This window comes from Tachypleus tridentatus, chromosome 2 (genome assembly GCF_004210375.1).
Source record: "Tachypleus tridentatus isolate NWPU-2018 chromosome 2, ASM421037v1, whole genome shotgun sequence".
Lineage (NCBI taxonomy): Eukaryota > Metazoa > Arthropoda > Merostomata > Xiphosura > Limulidae > Tachypleus > Tachypleus tridentatus.
Genome location: NC_134826.1, coordinates 75,949,396 through 75,970,568, shown reverse-complemented (window position 1 = coordinate 75,970,568; position 21,173 = coordinate 75,949,396). Strand labels below are relative to the sequence as shown.

Below are 21,173 nucleotides of genomic sequence, written 5' to 3'. Positions count from 1 at the left end.
AATGTCTTAGCTTAATTTAAAATAGCTCTGTCTCATTAAGATGAATCAATGTCTTAAATAACTAATTTAAAGTAGCTCTGTCTCATTAAGATGAATCAGTAATGTACTAATTTAAAGTAGCTCTGTCTCATTAAGATGAATCAATGTCTTAACTAATTTAAAGTAGCTCTGTCATTAAAGATGAATCAATGTCTTAAATAACTAATTTAAAGTAGCTCTGTCTCATTAAGATGAATAAAACAGTCAAATAACTTAATTTAAAGTAGCTCTGTCTTAAAAAGATGAGATCAATGTCTTAACTAATTTTAAAGTAGCTCTGTCTTATTAAGATGAATCAATGTCTTAGCTTAATTTAAAGTAGCTCTGTCTTATTAAGATGAATCAATCTAATAAATTACTATTTAAAAGTAGCTCTGTCTCATTAAGATGAATCAATGTCTTAACTTAATTTTAAAATAGCTCTCTGTCTCATTAAGATGAATCAATGTTGTAAATAACTAATTTAAAGTAGCTCTGTCTCATTAAGATTAATCAATGTCTTAAATAACTAATTTAAAAGTAGCTCTGTCTCATTAAGAATAAACATAAAATATCTAGTTCATTTTTGTACAAACATGTGTCTAATAAGTGAAGTTTAAGAAAAGCTTGAAAGAGATAATACTAACTAATAAACTGATGGAGTAAATAATCCCCAACCCTGAAAATTTGTGTATGTGCATGAGGGATGAATCAAAGGGAGTCTGACAAATTAAAGAATTGCTAATAAAGGGAATACAATTAGGGAGACAGTTACTTTATATGTATATAAGTGAGACATTTGTAGTTGTCCCACTGACTGTAGGGAAAACTTGCAATCAGATTAACTGATAAATGTTATGTAGTTGAATGGACATGAATCAAATAACTGTTTACTTGAAATACAACACATGGTCAAAGAATGTTTTTCTGACCAAAATAAAATTGTCTTTTAGTCAAAGATAATTTTCTGTACTATTACAATAATCTTTTTTAGTATCTTGAGCAGAAACATTTTAAATTTTATAGATTTTTTATATTAGTAGGAAGAAATGAATATAAAACTCAGAGTTGTTCCACGTTTTATACATTTTATTATTATATAATCAAATACTAAGTGATTTGTTTTAAATCTTTTATCCCAACTACCTGTTGCAATTAAGATGGGTACAGGCCCATCATTGCCAAGTGGTTAAAGCACTCAACCTTCATCAGAGGGCTGTGGAGTTCAAATCATCACACCAAATATGCCCCTTTCCTGTAGGGGGCATTATAATTTGAGAGTCAATCCCACTATTAGTTAGCAAAAGAGTAGCCCAAAAGTTGGCAGTGGGTAGTGACTAGTTGTCTTCCCTCAGTCCACACTGTTAAATAGGAATGACTTGCCAGATAGCCAGTGTAGTTTTTATTGTAATTCAAAAAACTACAAGGATAAATATGCTTGCCCTTTCACCTGTAGGGGCATTATAATGTGAGAGTCAATCCCACTATTAGTTAGCAAAAGAGTAGCCAAAAGTTGGCGGTGGGTAGTGATGACTAGTTGTCTTCCCTCCAGTCTTACACTGCTAAATAGGGATGACTAGCACAGATAGCCCTTGTGTAGTTTTGTGTGTAATTCAAAAAAACTAAGGACAGGTACCCATTTCAGTTAAGCAACACCAAAAGTATTATGACTGTGAATGTTGCAATCACACTTACGTACATTTAAGTAGAAAATCCTATTGAATTATCATATCTGAAATAATAATAATTCATGAAGAAAATTATTGTTATAAAAACAAAAAAATTCAGTATGGGCATTTTGTTTTCTAGTTTTAAAGAAAATTCCTTTAGGTGTTTTATTTAAACCATATTCAGTTCTTAGAGATTTAAGCTTTAAAAGAATGACAGCCATTTCTACATTATATACATACATAAATTTTGTTTAATAGAAGTTTCATTAACTTGTTCAGTGCAGTAGATGAGATAACTTCATTACAAACCCGATCGGTAACACAGTGCCATGGACGAGTTAATTCGTTCTCAATAATACCTAACTTCAACGCCAGATGTCAGCACCATACATGCATTTGACCTACTTACAAATTGTTTCACTTTCGATCAAAATAGTATCGTGAAAAAGTTATAAAATGAAGAATCATTGGAGTTGTATTGTAGCAGTTGAAATACTTGGCAGTCAACAGGTTAAGTGTGGTTATTTCTTTCTGTGTAGGAACTGTTGAGAGTGACTGAAGCTGTGAAAGATTTGAATGAAACAGTGTTACCCATAATCTGGAAGATTAATAGCACACACACCCTCTTCTAGAAGCAATAAACGGAAATTCCACTAGCAGATTAGGAGATCTCAGTGTAAATATTTGAGATACAACATTAGATATTTTCATAAATCTGTCTTAAAACTAATTCCTTTATATGATACATACCTGTTTGTACATGAAGCTATACCATACTAGTGATACAACTTGATATTGCCAAACACAGATTTTATGAAATGTTTTCTGTGGAAAATTGCAAACATTTTGAAAGATAACCACAATGAATATAGAATGTTTCTGTTGGGAGGTAAACACGTTGATTGATTCTGCATTTAGTTAGTTGTATTTAAATTAATTTGTGCATTGTGTTATAGAAATTTATCTTATGTCTGGGTTGTTATGTTTATATCTGATATGTGTTGTGTTTCTGTCCAGTATGTGTTGTTGTGTTAATACTTTGTTGGTGTGTTTGCTCTAGTATATGCTACAATATTTATCTTGTGTTTCTGCTTAGTCTCTGTTACTATATTTCTTTCTTGGTCTGTGTGAATGTGTTTCTGTCTGGTCTGTGTTGCCATGTTTCAGTCTGGTCTATGTTACTATATTTCTGTCTTGGTCTGTGTGACTGTGTTTCTTTTTTGGTTGGTGTTTCTGTTTAGTCTGTGTTTCTGTCTTGGTCTCTGTTACTATATTTCTTTCTTGGTCTGTGTTATTGTGTTTCTGTTTAGTCTGTGTTGCCATGTTTCAGTCTGGTTTATGTTACTATATTTCTGTCTTGGTCTGTGTGACTGTGTTTCTTTTTTGGTCGGTGTTTCTGTTTAGTCTGTGTTGCCATGTTTCAGTCTGGTTTATGTTACTATATTTCTGTCTTGGTCTGTGTGACTGTGTTTCTTTTTTGGTCGGTGTTTCTGTTTAGTCTGTGTTTCTGTCTTGGTCTCTGTTACTATATTTCTTTCTTGGTCTATGTTACTATATTTCTGTCTTGGTCTGTTGACTGTGTTTCTTTTTTGGTCTGTGTTATTGTGTTTATATTTAGTCTGTGTCTCTGTTACTATATTTCTTTCTTGATCTGTGTGACTGTGTTTCCGTCTGGTCTGTGTGACTGTGTTTCTGTTTAGTCTGTGTTATTGTATGTCTTATTCTAAGTTGCTGTGTTTTGGTATGATCTGTGTTATTGTTTTTTTTGTTGAAAAAGACAATCTTAAGCTGTTGTTATGATAGAACAACTGTAATTTTCACTTTCCCTGTCTTAAGATAACTGTAGTTTGTAACTCATCACTACTTACTTACAGTCTCAAGTAATGGAACTGTATTATAACATCACCAGTCAACTGCAAACCTTAGCAACTAAAAAGAACACATTAAAAGTCAAGAAAAAACAAAGGAGACTACACCAAAATGATTTTCAACAAATGGTGGACAACTCTGTAAGTTTGGTGATAAACCAAAAATATATTACAAATTTCTTTCTTACAGAACTTAACGATGATATAACATAAGTTAAATTAAATTCTATGAAATTTGTTTAAATTATTAATATTATGAGTTTAACTTTTTGTGACTTTTATTTTCTTTGAATGAGGAAAACCTGTATCTAATGTTCAACAAGGATTAAGCTTTTTAGGAGCCAAGTCCCAAATGTTAATGAAAAATTGTTCATTTGGGCCTGATTATAAAATATTTGTTTGCACCTGTAAAATAAAGTGTGGACATATCGTTTAGCACAAGTTTTCAGTTCCTAATAGAACAAGAATTTTCAGAATTACTTAAGCAGCAGACTTTGTACACAGCAGTATTTCTGCACGAAAGTGAAAATACACTGATTAATTTAAGTATAATTTACAAAAAACATAGGAAATCTTAGCAGAATTCTAGGTAAATATTATGTTGAAGTTAGACAGGTGGATACTTTATACATTTATTGTAATGATACATGATGATGGGCAGTTACGTTTTGAAAATTAAACCATATATAAATCTTACTGATTTACTGTTCATTCTTAAAATGATATAAAAATCTTCACTGAATTCTGTGACAGTTAATCAGAGATTAGTCAGGCTGATAAGACTAAAAGGAGGTAAAATAAAACAATTATTGACTGGTGATTATCATATCATAACCAGTCAGTAGTTGTTCACTGGGTCCCAAATATCCAGCTAAACCAGTAACTAGTAACCATTATCTAACTAGACCAGTAGCTGGTAACCAGTATCGAGCTAGATCGGTAGCTGGTAACCAGTATCTAGCTAGACTGGTAGCTGGTAACCAGTATGTTGCTAGTCCAGTAACTGCTAAACAGTATCTAGTTGGTACAGTAGCTGCTAATCAGCTGTAGATGTAAGTAGGTGGGTTGGCTGTGTTGTAATTTGTACACACAAGTAGGTGGGCTGGCTGTGTTGCAAGTTGTACATGCAAGTAGGTGGGCTGGCTGTGTTGCAAGTTGTACATGCAAGTAGGTGGGCTGGCTGTGTTGCAAGTTGTACATGCAAGTTGGTGGGCTGGCTGTGTTGCAGTTTGTACACGCGAGTAGGTGGGTTGGCTGTGTTGCAGTTTGTACCGCATAAGTAGCTGGGCTGGCTGTGTTGGAAGTTGTATCGTAGATGTAAGTAGGTGGGTTGGCTCTGTTGTAAAGCTCTGTATTTTGGAGCTGATGAATCAGGTTCATATGTGTGTGCACATTCTGTGCACTTGTGGATGCATTATAACAGCAACAGTTAATTACTTCACGTAGTAGATGTGTTGTAGGGTACAGATGACTGGCTAATTTACCTTAGTAACTTTTCAATACATACAGAAACACAAATGTACACAGCTAATAGACAAGAACATTAAAACTGCTGTGCATATATTGAATATTATTTGATATCATATTTTGAAGTTTTTAAATGCTGCTATGAACAGCAGTTTGACCATAAAGAAAAATGAAAGAGTTATAAACACTTTTAGTTATGACTTTCTTTTAATACAGTTAACCAATGAAAGTTTTAAGATATTTTTGTGAAAAAACATAATGGTTTTCTTCTTTAATTTCTTTCAATATGGTCTGAAGTTACTTGAGGAAAATCTTATATCACCAGTTAAAAGAACAGTTAATTAAGACATTGTCGTTGTCAGTGAACAAAATTCATATTCAATCTGTGTAGGTCAGTAACAAACTGCAGAACAAGCTAAGTGAGCTCTAATGGCTGGAATTGTGACCAACATGGACATCACTTGGCCAGAAATATTGAAGGAAGCTCAAGATATGGCTAAGTTGTATTCTGAGCTGATTTATCAGGTAACAAAAGATATTGTTTTCTCTTCAATTTACATTTTTATTTATATCTTAGCTTTCACAGTTAATAGTTTTTAGTTTTAATTTCATCTGTTTGTTTATTTAAGTACACATTTTAATATTTTGTCATGTATTGAGGAAGCGTAATGAATAAAAGATTGAGTAAAATCATGCTTATTGTGTATTTTTAAATGTATTTAACCAGACATTTGGAACATTACAAGTTGATGAGAAAATTGAGTGAATGTATTCCATTGACAGCTGCTTTACAGTTGTAATCAGGGTTTGGTTTGGGTGTTCGTCAGTATACAGTCATACAATGGGCTATCTGTATTCTGCCTTCTACAGGTAGTGAAATCCAAACTGTAGCAGTGCCATTACAAATGATAATTTGGTGCAAGAGATGATGTGAAAGTTTCAAGATATATTTGTTAAAGTAACTAATAAAAATTAAGAACTCGATTAGGACTGAAAAAATGGGAAATTTTTAATTGTATGATGAATAAATATAAAATATTGTATCATTGATGGAAACTGTATCTGATATTCCTTAGTTAATATTTTAATAAATGATATCTGGAATTGGACCAGGTAAAGGTCTCAACTTGAAGATTAAAACATTGTCTAACAAAACAGTTTATAAAGAACTTCTCATGGTTTTAACACTAAACTTACTTAGAGTTTTAAAGATAATTTAGTAATTTGTACTTGTACTCTTCTAATGTGTTAGGACATTGCAATTAAAAATTAAGACATCTGTTGTCAGTGTATTTAGTTTGAAGTTATATTTATAAATGTACACCATTCTAAGCAGGACAATAAGTAAGAGTAAGGTTCTTTCAGAACACGAGTATCTGAAGCCTTTTTTTTTTTTTTTAACTGGCTACTTTAAAACATTTGGTATCAGCACTAATATCTGCCACAAAGAAATAGTCTCAATCACTGATGACTAACCAATGAAAAAGGTTACTGAATGGGTTTATGAGCAGAGAAAACAAAAGCAATGTCTCAAAAGGATTTGAAGTATTACATCAGTAACATTTAATGAGAAAATGACACTTTTTTATTATTTAAAATAAAACAATGCTGCATGATGGGAAGTTTTAACAGATCACTTGATAGTTACCTAGATTTAGGGCATTGTAATTGTGTTCTGTAATCTAATCAATATTTTATTTTTTCACTTTTAAGCTAAACGGGTCACTAAACACGGAATACAAAATCCAAGATGGCAGTGGTGAAACAGCTATGGGTCAGTTTCTTAATGTTACCTTGAGCAATTTGGTGAAAGATTATGACGATGAACTGAAGGTATTGTTTTTACATCTACATATTGGACTGTGTTAAGACTTTTTCAAGTACTTGTTCTAGTACAAGAATTGTAGCAATCATTGATCTAGTTATTTACATTGAAGTGACTCTGAATTTCAGTTTGATTTTCATTTGAGTGTAGTTAATCGTTTAGACCACAAATATTAAAGATGAACATTTTTTCAATGATTTAAATTTAAAGATAGGATATAAACTTTTAAACTGGGTCTTTGTCTACTATTTTTGCAGTGTATCATAGCAGACCATATTTGTTAAATAAAACCATCACTTGGCAAAATGTTAAAACACAGAGACAACAAAATTATTATTTTAGTAGCCTAAACTCATATTGATCACAGGTGGCACTGTATTTCTCCACCTATTTACCTGTCGACAATTTCAAAATAAACTTTTTTTCTGAATTACATGTCAAATATCTACTGGTTTGCTTGATATGCTATTGCTTGTAAACAATAGCATGTTAAAATCTCATAAATTGTAGGCTTAATGATGCTTTCTTGTCAACCATTTTCTAATTCAAAATGATAACTCAAAATTCATATTTTATGCTACTGGTATTTATTATGTATTAAAATTCACTACTACAGAAAATATAACAAAATAATACTCACTCAATTTGCTTTAAAACATGCATATGCAGTAGTATACTTTGTATTCTAGATTTAGGCTTAACTTTAATCTTTGTTTCCATAGGTCATGCAGGAAAATGTTCACCACCTGTTAGTTCAGTATTCTCAGTTGCAGTCTGCCCAGGCAGCTACAGAATACAAATCAGATACAGCTTTGAGCAAGCTTTACTACTTGGAAAAACTAATTAGTAAGTTTTTATTTATTGTATAAACTATTTATGTTGTAATTTCCTTATTATGCCTTTTTCTCTTGCTTCTGCTGGACAGCATTTATGTTTGTCATACAAGATCTGTTCCTTAAGAATAATTTTTTTGTTTTATTACTGCTACTATTGTTCAGGTAATAAAATTCCATAAACCAATTTAATTGATGTATGAAAGTCTGCTGTATAATGTAAGTGAAATATTTGAACTAACAATAACCCAACAATGTAAGTTGTCCATTTTTGTACAGACAAATCATCCATTTATCATTAAATAAAACCCATGTAAGAGATACAGGGAGACTCAAGTTTTGGAACATGGCTAAAGTCTTAATAAGAAGTTTCAGTATAACCTAATACAAAAAAAACAAAAACTGAATATTTCAGTTCATGTGTTGAACTGATTTTTGTCTCACACTTTTCTTATTTTAAAGAAGTTTTATGTTTTATCTATGCTGCTGCTTCCACAATACCTCTAACTCATAATATAATAGAACTGGAAGAGGTGTGTCTTTTGATATTATTATGTTCTAATAAAACTGGAAGTGTGTCTCCTGACAATATTATGATATAATTGAACTAGAAGAATTGCATCTGTTGATAATATTATGATATAATAAAAGTAGAAGTGTTTCTGTTGCTATGATTATGACATATAAAACTGAAAGAAGTGTATCTGTTTACTTTATTATGATGTAATAGAACTAGAAGAAGTGTCTGTTGACATTATTATGATATAATAAAACTAAATGTGTATCTGTTGACATTATTATGGTAAAATAGACCTACAAGTGTGTTTGTTAACATTATTGTGATGTGATAATAGAACAAGATGATATCTATTTATTAACATTATTGTGATGTGACAACAGAACAAGATGAGGTCTGTTTATTAACATTATTGGGATAATATAGCAAGATAATGTCTGTATATTAACATTATTGTGATAATATAACAAGACGTTATCTGTTTATTAACATTATTGTGATAATAGAACAAGGCGATATATGTTTATTAACATTATTGTGATAATAGAACAAGGCGATATCTGTTTATTAACATTATTATGATAATAGAATGAGGCGGTATCTGTTTATTAACATTATTGTGATAATAGAATGAGACCATATCTGTTTATTAACATTATTGTGATAATAGAACGAGACGGTATCTGTTTATTAACATTATTGTGATAATAGAACAAGACAGTATCTGTTTATTAACATTATTGTGATAATAGAACAAGACGGTATCTGTTTATTAACATTATTGTGATGCGATAATAGAACAAGACGGTATCTGTTTATTAACATTATTGTGATGCGATAATAGAACAAGGCGGTATCTGTTTATTAACATTATTGTGATGCGATAATAGAACAAGACGGTATCTGTTTATTAACATTATTGTGATGCGATAATAAAACAAGACAATATCTGTTTGTTGACATTATTGTGATCCGATAATAGAACAAGGCGATATCTGTTTATTGACATTCTTGTGATGTGTTCTGTTATCTCATCACAAGAATGTTAATAAACAGATATCATCTTGTTATTATCGGAATCTAATAATATCAATAAGATATTGTCTTGTTTTTTTACCACATCACAAGATGATATCTGATTATTGACATGATTGTGATGTGGTAATAGAACAAGACAATATCTATTTATTGACATGATTGTGATGTGGTAATAGAACAAGACAATATCTATTTATTGACATGATTGTGATGTGGTAATAGAACAAGACAATATCTATTTATTGACATGATTGTGATGTGGTAATAGAACAAGACAATATCTATTTATTGACATGATTGTGATGTGGTAATAGAACAAGACAATATCTATTTATTGACATGATTGTGATGTGATAATAGAACAAGACAATATCTGTTTATTGACATGATTGTGATGTGATAATGGAACAAGACAATATCTGTTTATTGACATGATTGTGATGTGATAATGGAACAAGACGGTATCTGTTTATTGTGATGTGATAATAGAACAAGACAATATCTATTTATTGACATGATTGTGATGTGATAATAGAACAAGACAATATCTATTTATTGACATGATTGTGATGTGATAATAGAACAAGACAATATCTGTTTATTGACATGATTGTGATGTGATAATAGAACAAGACAATATCTGTTTATTGACATGATTGTGATGTGATAATGGAACAAGACGGTATCTGTTTATTGTGATGTGATAATGGAACAAGACGGTATCTGTTTATTGTGATGTGATAATAGAACAAGACAATATCTGTTTATTGACATGATTGTGATGTGATAATAGAACAAGACAATATCTGTTTATTGACATGATTGTGATGTGATAATGGAACAAGACGGTATCTGTTTATTGTGATGTGATAATAGAACAAGACAATATCTGTTTATTGACATGATTGTGATGTGATAATAGAACAAGACAATATCCATTTATTGACATGATTGTGATGTGATAATAGAACAAGACAATATCTATTTATTGACGTTATTGTGATGTGATAATAGATCTTGAGGTCGTATGTCTGTTTATTAATGTTATAATGTAAATTCTTTGTAGTTTTTTAAGAACTTTAGTTTCAGCAACTTTTTTTATAACAGAGTATTTTATTTTCAACAAATAGCATATGTGAAATAACCTTGTATGTATAATATTGTGTATTGTTATCACACATCTATTTTGTAATACATGGGATATTTTACATTTGTAGAGAAATCTCTGAATCCACAATTAAAGCAAGACCCAGATGAAGAAGAAACTACAGATAATCCAAATCCAGGAATAACAACAACTTCAGGTAACCTGTTTGAAACAATATGCCAAAACTCCAGTCTTAATGACGTGCATGACCTGATTATGTTCATAAAGTTTTGAAAATAATTTACATCAGTTGTTTGTTAATAGCCTTAAACATAGTGTGATGATTTAAAGAAAATTTTTATTTGTCAGATTTCTTGTGGCCTCAGTCTGACTTAGTGGTAAGTGTGTTGTAATCTGATGGATTATGTTTTCCATTACATTATAGCAAAAACTGCATTCTTTAGTTTAGGGTTGTGAGTGTATTATAAGAGTGATGTTCATATCTCATTATTCATCTGGAGTAATCCAAGAATCTTAGTGGATGCTGTTGATAGCTTACTGTTTTGCTTTTTCTTTACTTTGTTTAAAATTATGGACAGTAAATTGTTTTACCTATTGTCTAATTGTTGAAAATTAAGGATAGCTAATTGTTCTACTTTTTCTCTACTTTGTTTAAAATAAGGGATAGCTAACTGTTTTACCTCTTGTCTATTAGTTGAAAATTAGGGATAGCTAACTGTTTTACCTCTTATCTAATTGTTCAAACTTAGGGATAGCTAACTGTTTTACCTCTTGTCTAATTGTTCAAACTTAGGGATAGCTGTTTTACCTCTTGTCTATTAGTTGAAAATTAGGGATAGCTAACTGTTTTACCTCTTATCTAATTGTTCAAACTTAGGGATAGCTAACTGTTTTACCTCTTGTCTAATTGTTCAAACTTAGGGATAGCTGTTTTACCTCTTGTCTATTAGTTGAAAATTAGGGATAGCTAACTGTTTTACCTCTTGTCTAATCATTCAAAATATGGGATAGCTGTTTTACCTATTATCTAATTGTTCAAAATTATGAATAGCTAGCTGTTTTACCTCTTGTCTAATTGTTCAGAATTAAGAATAGCTAACTGTTTTACCTCTTGTTTAAGTACTCAAAATTAGCGATGGCTAGAAAAGATAGGCCTTTCGTAACTTTGCAAGAATGTCCAAAACAAATATACTTTGTGACCCAACAATGTTAGGTAGAATTTTTTATAAGTACTCTATCTCTTCAGCTGTAAAGTAGCTGAAAATGAAGTAAAGTAAAGAAGGGTTAATGTTTAACTCTGAAGATTGTAGATGGCAGTAATTTGCAGAGAAACAGTTGTGATCCAAACATGATATCAGATAGAGACAGTTGTGATCCACACATGGTATCAGATAGAGACAGTTGTGATCCACACATGGTATCAGATAGAGACAGTTGTGATCCACACATGGTATCAGATAGAGACAGTTGTGATCCACACATGGTATCAGATAGAGACAGTTGTGATCCAAACATGATATCAGATAGAGACAGTTGTGGTCGAAACATGATATCAGATAGAGACAGTTGTGGTCGAAACATGGTATCAGTTAGAAACAGTTGTGGTCTAAACATGGTATCAGTTAGAAACAGTTGTGATCCAAACGTGATATCAGTTAAAAACAGTTAGTAGTGCAAACATTATATGTGTTGGAAACAACTGTAGTTTGAGCTGTAACTTAGAGAGTTAATTTAAAACTGAATCTGATATGATTGTTTCCTATAGGCTGAACAGAGACAGCAAATCAACACAGATATCCATCTGCCAGTATGGTAGACTGTCCATCTGCTGTTCTGCATAGCTTGAAGTCATTTCTTATCAGTGGAAAGAAAATATAATTGAATTTTTTAAATATATATGTGTAGTAAAAATGTACTATATGTGTAGTACAAATCTGCTTTTGAGATTCACATAATAGAAATGACGCATGCTTTGTTGTGAAACATTATTAATTTCTATATCCAGTAACCCTAACAGTATAGAAAAGTATGTGACAACTCGGATATTTGTAGGTGATGAAGGTAATTGTTATTAAGATATCAAATCTAAATTACTATTTATATTACTCTGTTATTTTGAAGGTTGTAGTCTTCTGGAAAGATGAAAATTGTTATTTAAGTTAGTTTTAGACTAAAAGAAAATGACTTTTAAAAAGATTTCTACAAACTTTTTATTTATTACTGTTAATTTACAAGAAATAATTGAAATTGCAAATACATAAAAATACAGGTTTGCATCAGGATATTTTTGAAGTCATTTTCATATTGTTTAACTTTCTTTGGTCACTTCCTTCAATATATTTGTTTTCTTGAGTGTGTCTATATATAATACATACCCAGGATGGTAAGGCTAAACTCAAGTAATGGATAGAACAACACTGATCTTCAGCTTAAACAACAGTACTAGGTCTTAATCTACAGATGGGATATCAACACTAGACCCAAATCTCCAGATGAGACACAAACACTAGATGCAAGTCTCCAGATGAGAAACCAGCATTTTATCAGAAGCTATAGCTGAGACACAGTCACTAGACCCAAATCTCTGGAGGCAACACAAGACTCTGCTCCCTAGATGGGACACCAACATTACACTAGAACAGTTTAATTAGGGTTTGTGGAATATTTTCTATTATCTCAAGTAGACTAAAGAGAGTTTTGTGTATGTTCAACATTGTTATTACTATGGAAATATATTTAAATAATGAGAAAGTTTTATTCTGTGTCATCACAATCTGAAACCTTCAAGATAGGTTATCACCTCATAATGTCATTGTTTTCACTTGATTTATGTAGTGTTAGCTGAAACAGCATGAATTGAATTGTTGTTACAGTGCCTCACAGTCATGTTTAGAACAGAAATAGTGTTAATGAAATTAGTCATTGATGAAGTTTATTAATTTACAATCAAACTAAGTAAACCTTTATAAACCATTTTCATTTTATTCATGTTGTTATATATTATTAATACCAATGATTTTGGAAAACACTATTATTTGTCACTTGATGTGTATTTGTTTGTGTGTGTTCATATTTGTAGTTTTCTTGAACAGGGTCAAATAAAGCAGGCTTGTGGTGCAACAGACAAGGAAATGCAATCATCTTTACATGTATATTATGTGTGCAAAGCATTTTGTTTGGTAACAATGTAATAAGTTTTAGTTCTACCAGTCACTTTCATTGTAAATTATACTTTAATAATTAACAATGTATCAATCTTTGTTTTATCTCTTTCAGGAAGTTATGCAAACTGTAATTTGGGAAATAATAAAGATTTACATCTTTTTAAATAACTGCTCGAAGGTGTTTTTTTTTATCAATGAGTTGTAATTCCTTACCCTAAGTACAAGATGTCTGAGTTCTTTCTTCCTCTCTTAGACAAGAATAATAATGTATTTTAATTCTGAACAATTTTGATACACAAACCTATCATTAAAGTTAAATATTTTAGGTACCAAACTTTTGTAAGATGTGACAAAAGGTAATGACTGTTACTGTATATTTTCTTCACTATTGGCTAAAGATATTCTGGGAGTTTATTCATCAATTTCTTCCTGTTTTCTCTATTCCATACTTCAGTACCTGCCCCATATTAAGATACAGTTATTGGTGTATCAAAGAACATGGCTGAACCTTCAAATCACTGATGGGTTTGAAATCCACTCAACTTTTTAAGCACCTTATGCACTGAAGTGTGTGAGGGATCTCTGTTAACATACAAGTCACACATAATTTAATACAAGTACTGTTGTTATGGTTCCATTATTCTGCTGAATTATTCAGTTTTAGAACTAATCCAGTCTACTCAACGATAATAAAAATTTTCTGTTACTTAAACTTACACAGTTATCATAATTAATTTTCACGATAGGCTTCACATCACAATTAAACTATGTATAACAGGCATATCACTAATTTTTTCATTGTTTAAGTATCAACAGAATGTTCAATAGTTTTACATCAGTTGAAGTTTCTCGCGGGCACATTATAAGAAAAGACAAAACTGGAAAGTTTTAATGAAAGAGAGACCACAGAAGACGTAGATAAACTAGTGTTATGAATCTAGCTAAACAAAGAAATAAATCAATGTAAGAAATTCTTTGTGTTTCAAAGGAAAGAGATCTGTGGAAGAGCATGCCCACTGATGTCCTATTTGGGTATTGTATATATATTAAGATACGTTTTCCTAACACAAATTCAGTATTTACAACACTGAACTTAAGTGGCTGGCAATAACAAACAAATAACTAAATAATGCACTAATTGCTCATCAACTGATCAACAAAGTTACTCACACACACTATCTTCAATTGTCTTTTATATGTGGTGCAAATTGTTTCAGACACAACCATTACAATAAATTAAACTTCCTTCCAGCTAAACAACAACAGAAATGTCTAGATTAGAAACATTTTCATCTCTGTTAATTACTACTTATATTTCTTAACTATTTTTACATGTAAAACAAGAAATTAGCAGTTTGAATAGTTCTTTACACTGTGTTTTGTAACATGTAATCTATTACTGAACACAATGAAATATCACCAACAGTGAAATGAATAACAAATAGTCTGTAACTTGAAAGTTGAAAACTGTATTTCTGAAAATTTATACGGACTTAAATGTCATCCCAAATACCTTATTATGCCATTTTTATATCAGTCATTGTCCTTGTTAGTAGTCTAAGCCTAACTGTTAACAAATTGCTAATAATTATTATATACACATTACTGAATATTAATTACTAACTACTTTTCATCCTGAATTTTGGCTGATGTCCAAAAAAGTATTACGAATATCAAGTACTTTATATTAAGACAGTTTTGGAGTTTCACTATGTCGTTACAGTACATGTTGTCACAACAAGTCATGTTCTGTCTGATGCCTGTGCACCTTGACAATAGCTCTGTAGTGTAGTTGCCATTGCAAAAAGCTTGGTTGTAAGGCTATCATGTTCAAAGCACATCTTTTTTACTCCATGAAGCTTTCCATAAGCTGTATCATGTGAAAGTGGCAGTTTCTCAGCAATCATTTCAACAATTCAGTTGCTGTATCTATCCAGCCATTTCACCAGTGTATCTCTGCCAGCCATATCACCAATATATCTTAACCAGCCATTTCACCAGTATATCACCACCAGCATATCTCCATCAACCATTTCACCAGTGTGATTCCACCAGTATGTCTCCATATAGGCTAGCATTAATACGTGTTCCATTTCCAGATACTTCAACTGTCCAGTCTCTGGATCGTTGGTTAGTTTCCTCGTCAATGATGCTGGTTATCACTATTTCACAATGAACATACTGTAGATAGCCAATTGTGAAGCCTTGCTGTTCAGGTAGATTGTCTGTTAATACGAGTCAGCCACTGCCTTCTATTTGACAAGAAATGTGCCCATTTATTTTAACAGTTATTCAGATAAGTGTATCTGTAACTTTTATTATAACTATTATAAACTGTACAGTTTATAATAAAGCCACATCTCTGAGATAAGTGTATCTACAGCTGTACACAGTTTATAATACAGCCACATCTCTGAGATAAGTGTATCTACAACTGTATACAGTTTATAATAAAGCCACATCTCTGAAGGTAATGTGAAATATGCATGACTTTTAAGAATATTGCCTTATGCTGTGAAAACCAATCTGATCAAATATGAACTTAACTGAAGAATCAAATAATAATGCTATGAATGGATTCTTTCAAATATCAACTAAACATAATAGCTATTGTGTCATTTACAACATTAGTGTTTTCTACTAGTTTTTTTATGCGCTACTATTCTCCCTGGTAGTCACAGTACATACAGATATTATGCAGTTTAATTAAATATGACTGCCACCAATGTGGTACGGCAGCAATGACAGTTTCAGTATGAAGAACTGACTCGTGCAGCATTCACATAAATGACCTTCAGTGATATCTCACACACAAAGAACATACGATATTATCACACACGATATTATGAAGTTGTAGATATCTGCTGTTTTTAGTGTGTATAACCACGTCTACCTGAATCCAGTCTAATATGAGGATATCCGGTCAAAACCATTATTTGTTGCTTTTGTAATAGCTTTATACAGAGTGCAATACATATCTGAAATAGTTTTATTGAAACCTGAAGGATGATCAAGTTAATGTTTTCATATTCAGGAATTTCAAACTATAAACAAATATTAATATTATACGAGTTTTGGAGATTGTTAGTTTTCACTCAAAACAGCATTGATATATTTTAGGCATTAGTAATGAACCGGTTTGTTTTTGTTTATATTAACTCGTTACTTGAAAATTGGATCAGTTATTTGATAACGTGCATGAATTATTGTCTTCCTAATATTTGGTTCTCTATCATATCTTTTACCAAGAATTTAAAAGTAAATAATACGTCACTTTATCTGGGCGTAGGACACGATTTCAATATTCAAGATAATTAAAGAACCTGAGTGAATTGTTACTAAGGGAAGTGAAACAATAGCAACATCGCTATCTCTTCTCGTGCTAGGCTTATCATACTTATACTATTTTATTGTGCATGTAAATGATTCAGAATCCTGGATTCGACAGTAGCGCCTTCATATCTTTTTTTTTTTTTTTTTTTTTGGTATCGGTTCGTTTGAAAGTTTGGAGCAGTACCGATTTCTGCTGCTCTAGTTTTGGGTTAGACACGGTGTTTAAGTGATTGTTGAACCTGAATCAGTCGAACATGCAGTGTGTCGTCTTGCTGATGTTGGGGATATGTAAGTTTGTGTAGATGTGTTCCAAACTTTGGTATGCAAAATTTATAGATCATATGTTTATTCAAAGAAATGAATCGCATTTCCCCTCTTCACTTTAAAGCTAATACAACGAAATAATCTGGAATTTTCAAACATCTTTTTAAAAATGTATTAAACTTCATTATCCTAAAAAGCAACAATTTACCCTCTATAGGCCTACATCGCGTATAAGTTGGTTGTGAATTATTAAAAGCTGAACCGGTTTCATTCCATATTCCCAGGGGTCGGCAACATGTAATTTTTCATTATGGCGCAGGAAATATTATAAAGTTGTAGGCGGCACCTGATGCAGGCATATATTCAAAACCAGTCGTGACCAAAAAAATCTTTATTTATGTAGATATTTATAAAGGAATAAATTTATTAACTTTGAAAAGATCCTTCAGAAGAGAACTACACTGTTGAACTGGAAATAACATTTTCTGGAAATTTTGTTTTTAAATCTCAAATAATAACTTACTCAAATCATCTCATTGGGGTATCATAAAACTTCCTTTTCACTTTATTGTTACTATAAAAACATAATGTGCCCTAGTAGAGTTCTTTAGAATACCATTCATTTTTAAGTTATTATTATTACGAAATTAATTTATTTGCCATAATACCTTACTTTATCCGTGTTCCACCAGATTCTAAAGACAAGTTTGTTTTTTCTGTGTTTTTAATGTTTGGATTCAAAATTTGACGTTTTAAAGAACAAACTTTTAAAAGGCCATCAATGTTAATCTGAACTAACGAATTCCTCGTTAATCTTTGAGCAAAGTATGAGATGTCAGAGGCTATCATATAATGTATATTTTGTATAATATATGCAATAATATATATATAATATATATGTATAATATATATATCATTAAGCCTGAATGTATAACTACAACAAGTGCTCTTACCCTATCTTATATGTTTGGAGTTTTTTAGGATAGTACCACCGACTATATTATAATAATATAAATGTGTGGAGTTTTCAGAATAGTACCACAGATTATATTATAGTAACATAAATGAGTGGAGTTTTAGGATAGTACCACAGATTATTTTTTCTTAAGTGATTTAAGCTTTTAGGATAATGTCACTGACTATTTTATGTTAAGTTACTTGAGTTTTGGATGGTGTCACAGGATATTTGGTTAGGTTCTTATCGTAACTTAAAACATTTGGAGATAAATTCTCATATTAGTAACTAGATGAAAAAAACAGTCAAATTGTATAAATATTTGTTTCAACAACTGTTGTACTGAGAGAGTATAAGTTACAGCATCTGGTAAAGTAGAGAGCGCTTTTTCGAGAAATTATAAGGATTTCAAAGTTACAGAAAAGAAATATTTATTAAACTGCTTCGTGCATGGGTTTTATATATATTTAACAAAAACACACTTTGCAATGAAATCAGTTCTTAACGTGCTTAGTTTTGTGTAGGGTTATCATCTTTTTTATAAAACAGCCATTCTTAGAAACAATAATTCTGTGGTTTAGGACGAGTTTACACGGAAAGAGAAAATTCATTCATACTCACTAAAGATCAGTGGAACTTGTTTGTAGATATATAATAAAAACCAGTACTTTCACTGATATCTAAAGGTGATACATGTACACTGATAGACAAACTCTAACAAACCTGATCTCGTATACATGGGTGTAGCCATGTAAATTGACCTGGTATTGGATGTTAGTGACCCGTTAACATGAAACAGCTTACATGGTGTTGACTGTGTGTTAGTATATAGCAAAACCTAGTGTTGATGATATGTTAGTGTATAACACAACATTATGCTATTGATTGTGTGTTAGTATATTAGTAAAACCTTTTGTTGTTTTCGTATAGTCTTCTTCTGATACTAGGCCTTAAAGTAAGGCTATTGTATGATGGCATGTTTTATACATTAGTTTATAGTGGTGTAACAATGTTTCCAACTGTAATGTCTAGTGGTATTTCAGTGTGACGTAGGGTGACACATTTGCTACTGTAATGTCTAGTGGTATCTCAGTGTGACGTAGGACGACATATGTAGAGAGATGCTGAGCTACAAAATTGTCCTTTTTTTCAGATGTTTCTATATCTGGAACTGCACGTGCACGGTCGGTCTCTACTTATGAATTGTCCAAGAATGTTCATAACGGAACACAGAAGAAACAGATTATGTTTGCCTGTTTAGAAGGAGAGAGTACAGGAACACGTGTGGAAGATAGGGTGCTAAACTAGTACAATGTGATAGTTATGTCTTACGAACGAAGTGATATCGAAATATAGCTGTTTTTTCTTTTAATATATCAAAATCTTCAGGTGTTTTAGTTTTGGAGTTTGTAATACTATCCTTGTGAACACTTATATTCTTTTTACTTTCGAAACGTCGGGATGAAACGATTCATATTTATAAATAATAAAAATATCGAATAACACAGTTTCATCTTAATGTTTAATGTCTCATTTGTAAACCTCCTTCTCCGGAGGTTTGACAATATTTTTATTTCTTTGTTTCGGTTTGTGTGCGTATCTTTCGAACTACAGAAAAGATCTTAATTAAGACAAATCGTTAAACTGTAATTGGTTAATTTTTTCAAACTACGATTCAGGTTGATTTGCATATGCTTTAATGGCGGGTATTGTATTTCTAGGGTCAGTTCTCGATGAGAGCTGACACGTCACTAAAACTGAAGAGGTTTCGGGAACTGATGGCGCAGAATAATTACCAAGCGTACATCATACCTACTGACGATGAACACCAGGTGGGGCTGGTAGATCTAATTTGAAAACACGTTTTATTAAAAAATTTAATACGGTTAGCTAGGAGATATTAAACAATATGTTGTTAGCAACAGTTTTATATCCTGTCAGATTAAGCAGACAACAGTGTTGGTTTCTCTGACAAGGATTGATTTTACCTTTTACCTTATCAGATTTGATGTTGAAATATTGGGCTGATAAAAGAACTTATAGAGTTATGTTTCTCTGATAAAGTTCGTTTAGAACATTGTGAATGGATACATATGTATGTGGTTTCAAAATCATTGTCATGTGTTGTAGTAACGCCTCTCTTCACGTTTAAGGGATATGTATTTATACAGAACTGAATCGTCTCTATTGTTTGATAAGTTCTTTATAATTATTTGGTAAAAAGAAGTCCAACCCATTCAGTGATAACGGAGAGTTTGCTTTCTTTAAATGTGTGCTTTACAACATACATAGTTTCTAGTGTCAGTCCTTCACAAATACCGGTAAACAATCACTTGCTAATTTTACCATGACTCTAGTGCTTCGCTGAAATACAAAATCAATATTTATTAAACTGATTAATAAACTCATTAAATCAGTAATCGATCTTTAACTGTAAAAGACTAGCTAACCAATCAACAATATACTATAACTCATGTTTTACACTGTTCAAATCGTTCAGTAAGCTTTCGAGAAAACTCGAACCAGATATACACTCAACGCGTGACGTTAAAACTTCCTCTAAATAAAATAATATAAACAAATAAATATGAAAGTATGCAATGATTTGATCTGATGTCGTTATTATAGACTATAGGTGAATTATGTCTAATCTTGTTCTGTTTCATTACGTCTGGAAATGCAGAAGAAACTATTTTTCCAAGTTTAAAACTACGTGGAACGTTTTTTTTTCTTTGCAGTATTTAAACTCTCAGCATCACGTTTACTGTTGATAACGAAAACCTTAGTTTACTGAAATCAGAATGGTTTTGGTGTGAGTTTGTATCACAAATCAATTATTTTATTATGTTGACTGATTATATCTTTAAGTATCCAAATATTGACTGCTTAAATAAATAATATTCTATTCTATACTTTCTGATTGTACGTAAATACTAAATTATACGTTTATTAATTGTTCGGATTTAAGAGTTGCTAGAAAATTTTAATTTCCTTGTAAACAATTGTACTTTTAATTGTTTTAAACTCCAGATCTTATGTACGCCTGAGTCAGTATAATGACGTATACTTCATGTATATTTGACTGTGTGTTTTTCACCAGTGTAGACTTCACT

The 21,173-nt window shown here is 31.4% G+C and overlaps 2 protein-coding genes and 1 long non-coding RNA gene across 5 annotated transcripts in view; all 3 read left to right on the top strand.

Moving 5' to 3' along the window:
• Positions 1-2,303: 2,303 nt before the first annotated feature.
• LOC143244269 (uncharacterized) lies at positions 2,304-5,450 on the top strand. The gene is made up of 3 exons (XR_013024993.1): positions 2,304-2,364; positions 3,563-3,697; positions 5,415-5,450. It is a non-coding gene; the product is annotated as an uncharacterized LOC143244269 (long non-coding RNA).
• A 5-nt stretch (positions 5,451-5,455) lies between these two features.
• LOC143244268 (uncharacterized) lies at positions 5,456-13,673 on the top strand. Of its 3 annotated transcripts, XR_013024992.1 has the most exons (6): positions 5,456-5,548; positions 6,737-6,856; positions 7,571-7,694; positions 10,454-10,540; positions 12,805-12,996; positions 13,437-13,673. XR_013024992.1 is itself a non-coding variant. In XM_076488620.1 (5 exons), the coding sequence occupies exons 1-5, from the start codon at positions 5,474-5,476 to the stop codon at positions 12,852-12,854; spliced, it is 456 nt and encodes a 151-aa protein (XP_076344735.1). In that variant the 5' UTR covers positions 5,456-5,473; the 3' UTR covers positions 12,855-13,673. The 3 variants fall into 3 exon arrangements, 2 of the variants coding, with proteins under 2 accessions (XP_076344735.1, XP_076344736.1); XM_076488620.1 differs by having other exon boundaries at positions 12,805-13,673; XM_076488621.1 differs by having other exon boundaries at positions 12,110-13,673.
• Positions 13,674-16,967: 3,294 nt separating this feature from the next.
• The window catches only part of LOC143244267 (xaa-Pro aminopeptidase ApepP-like), a 31,537-nt gene continuing 27,331 nt past the window's right edge, over positions 16,968-21,173 (top strand). The window contains exons 1-3 of the mRNA XM_076488619.1: positions 16,968-17,129; positions 19,214-19,356; positions 19,782-19,892. Coding sequence (XP_076344734.1) covers positions 17,096-17,129; positions 19,214-19,356; positions 19,782-19,892 — 288 coding nt within the window. The 5' untranslated portion in view covers positions 16,968-17,095. The remainder of the gene's footprint in view (positions 17,130-19,213; positions 19,357-19,781; positions 19,893-21,173) is intronic.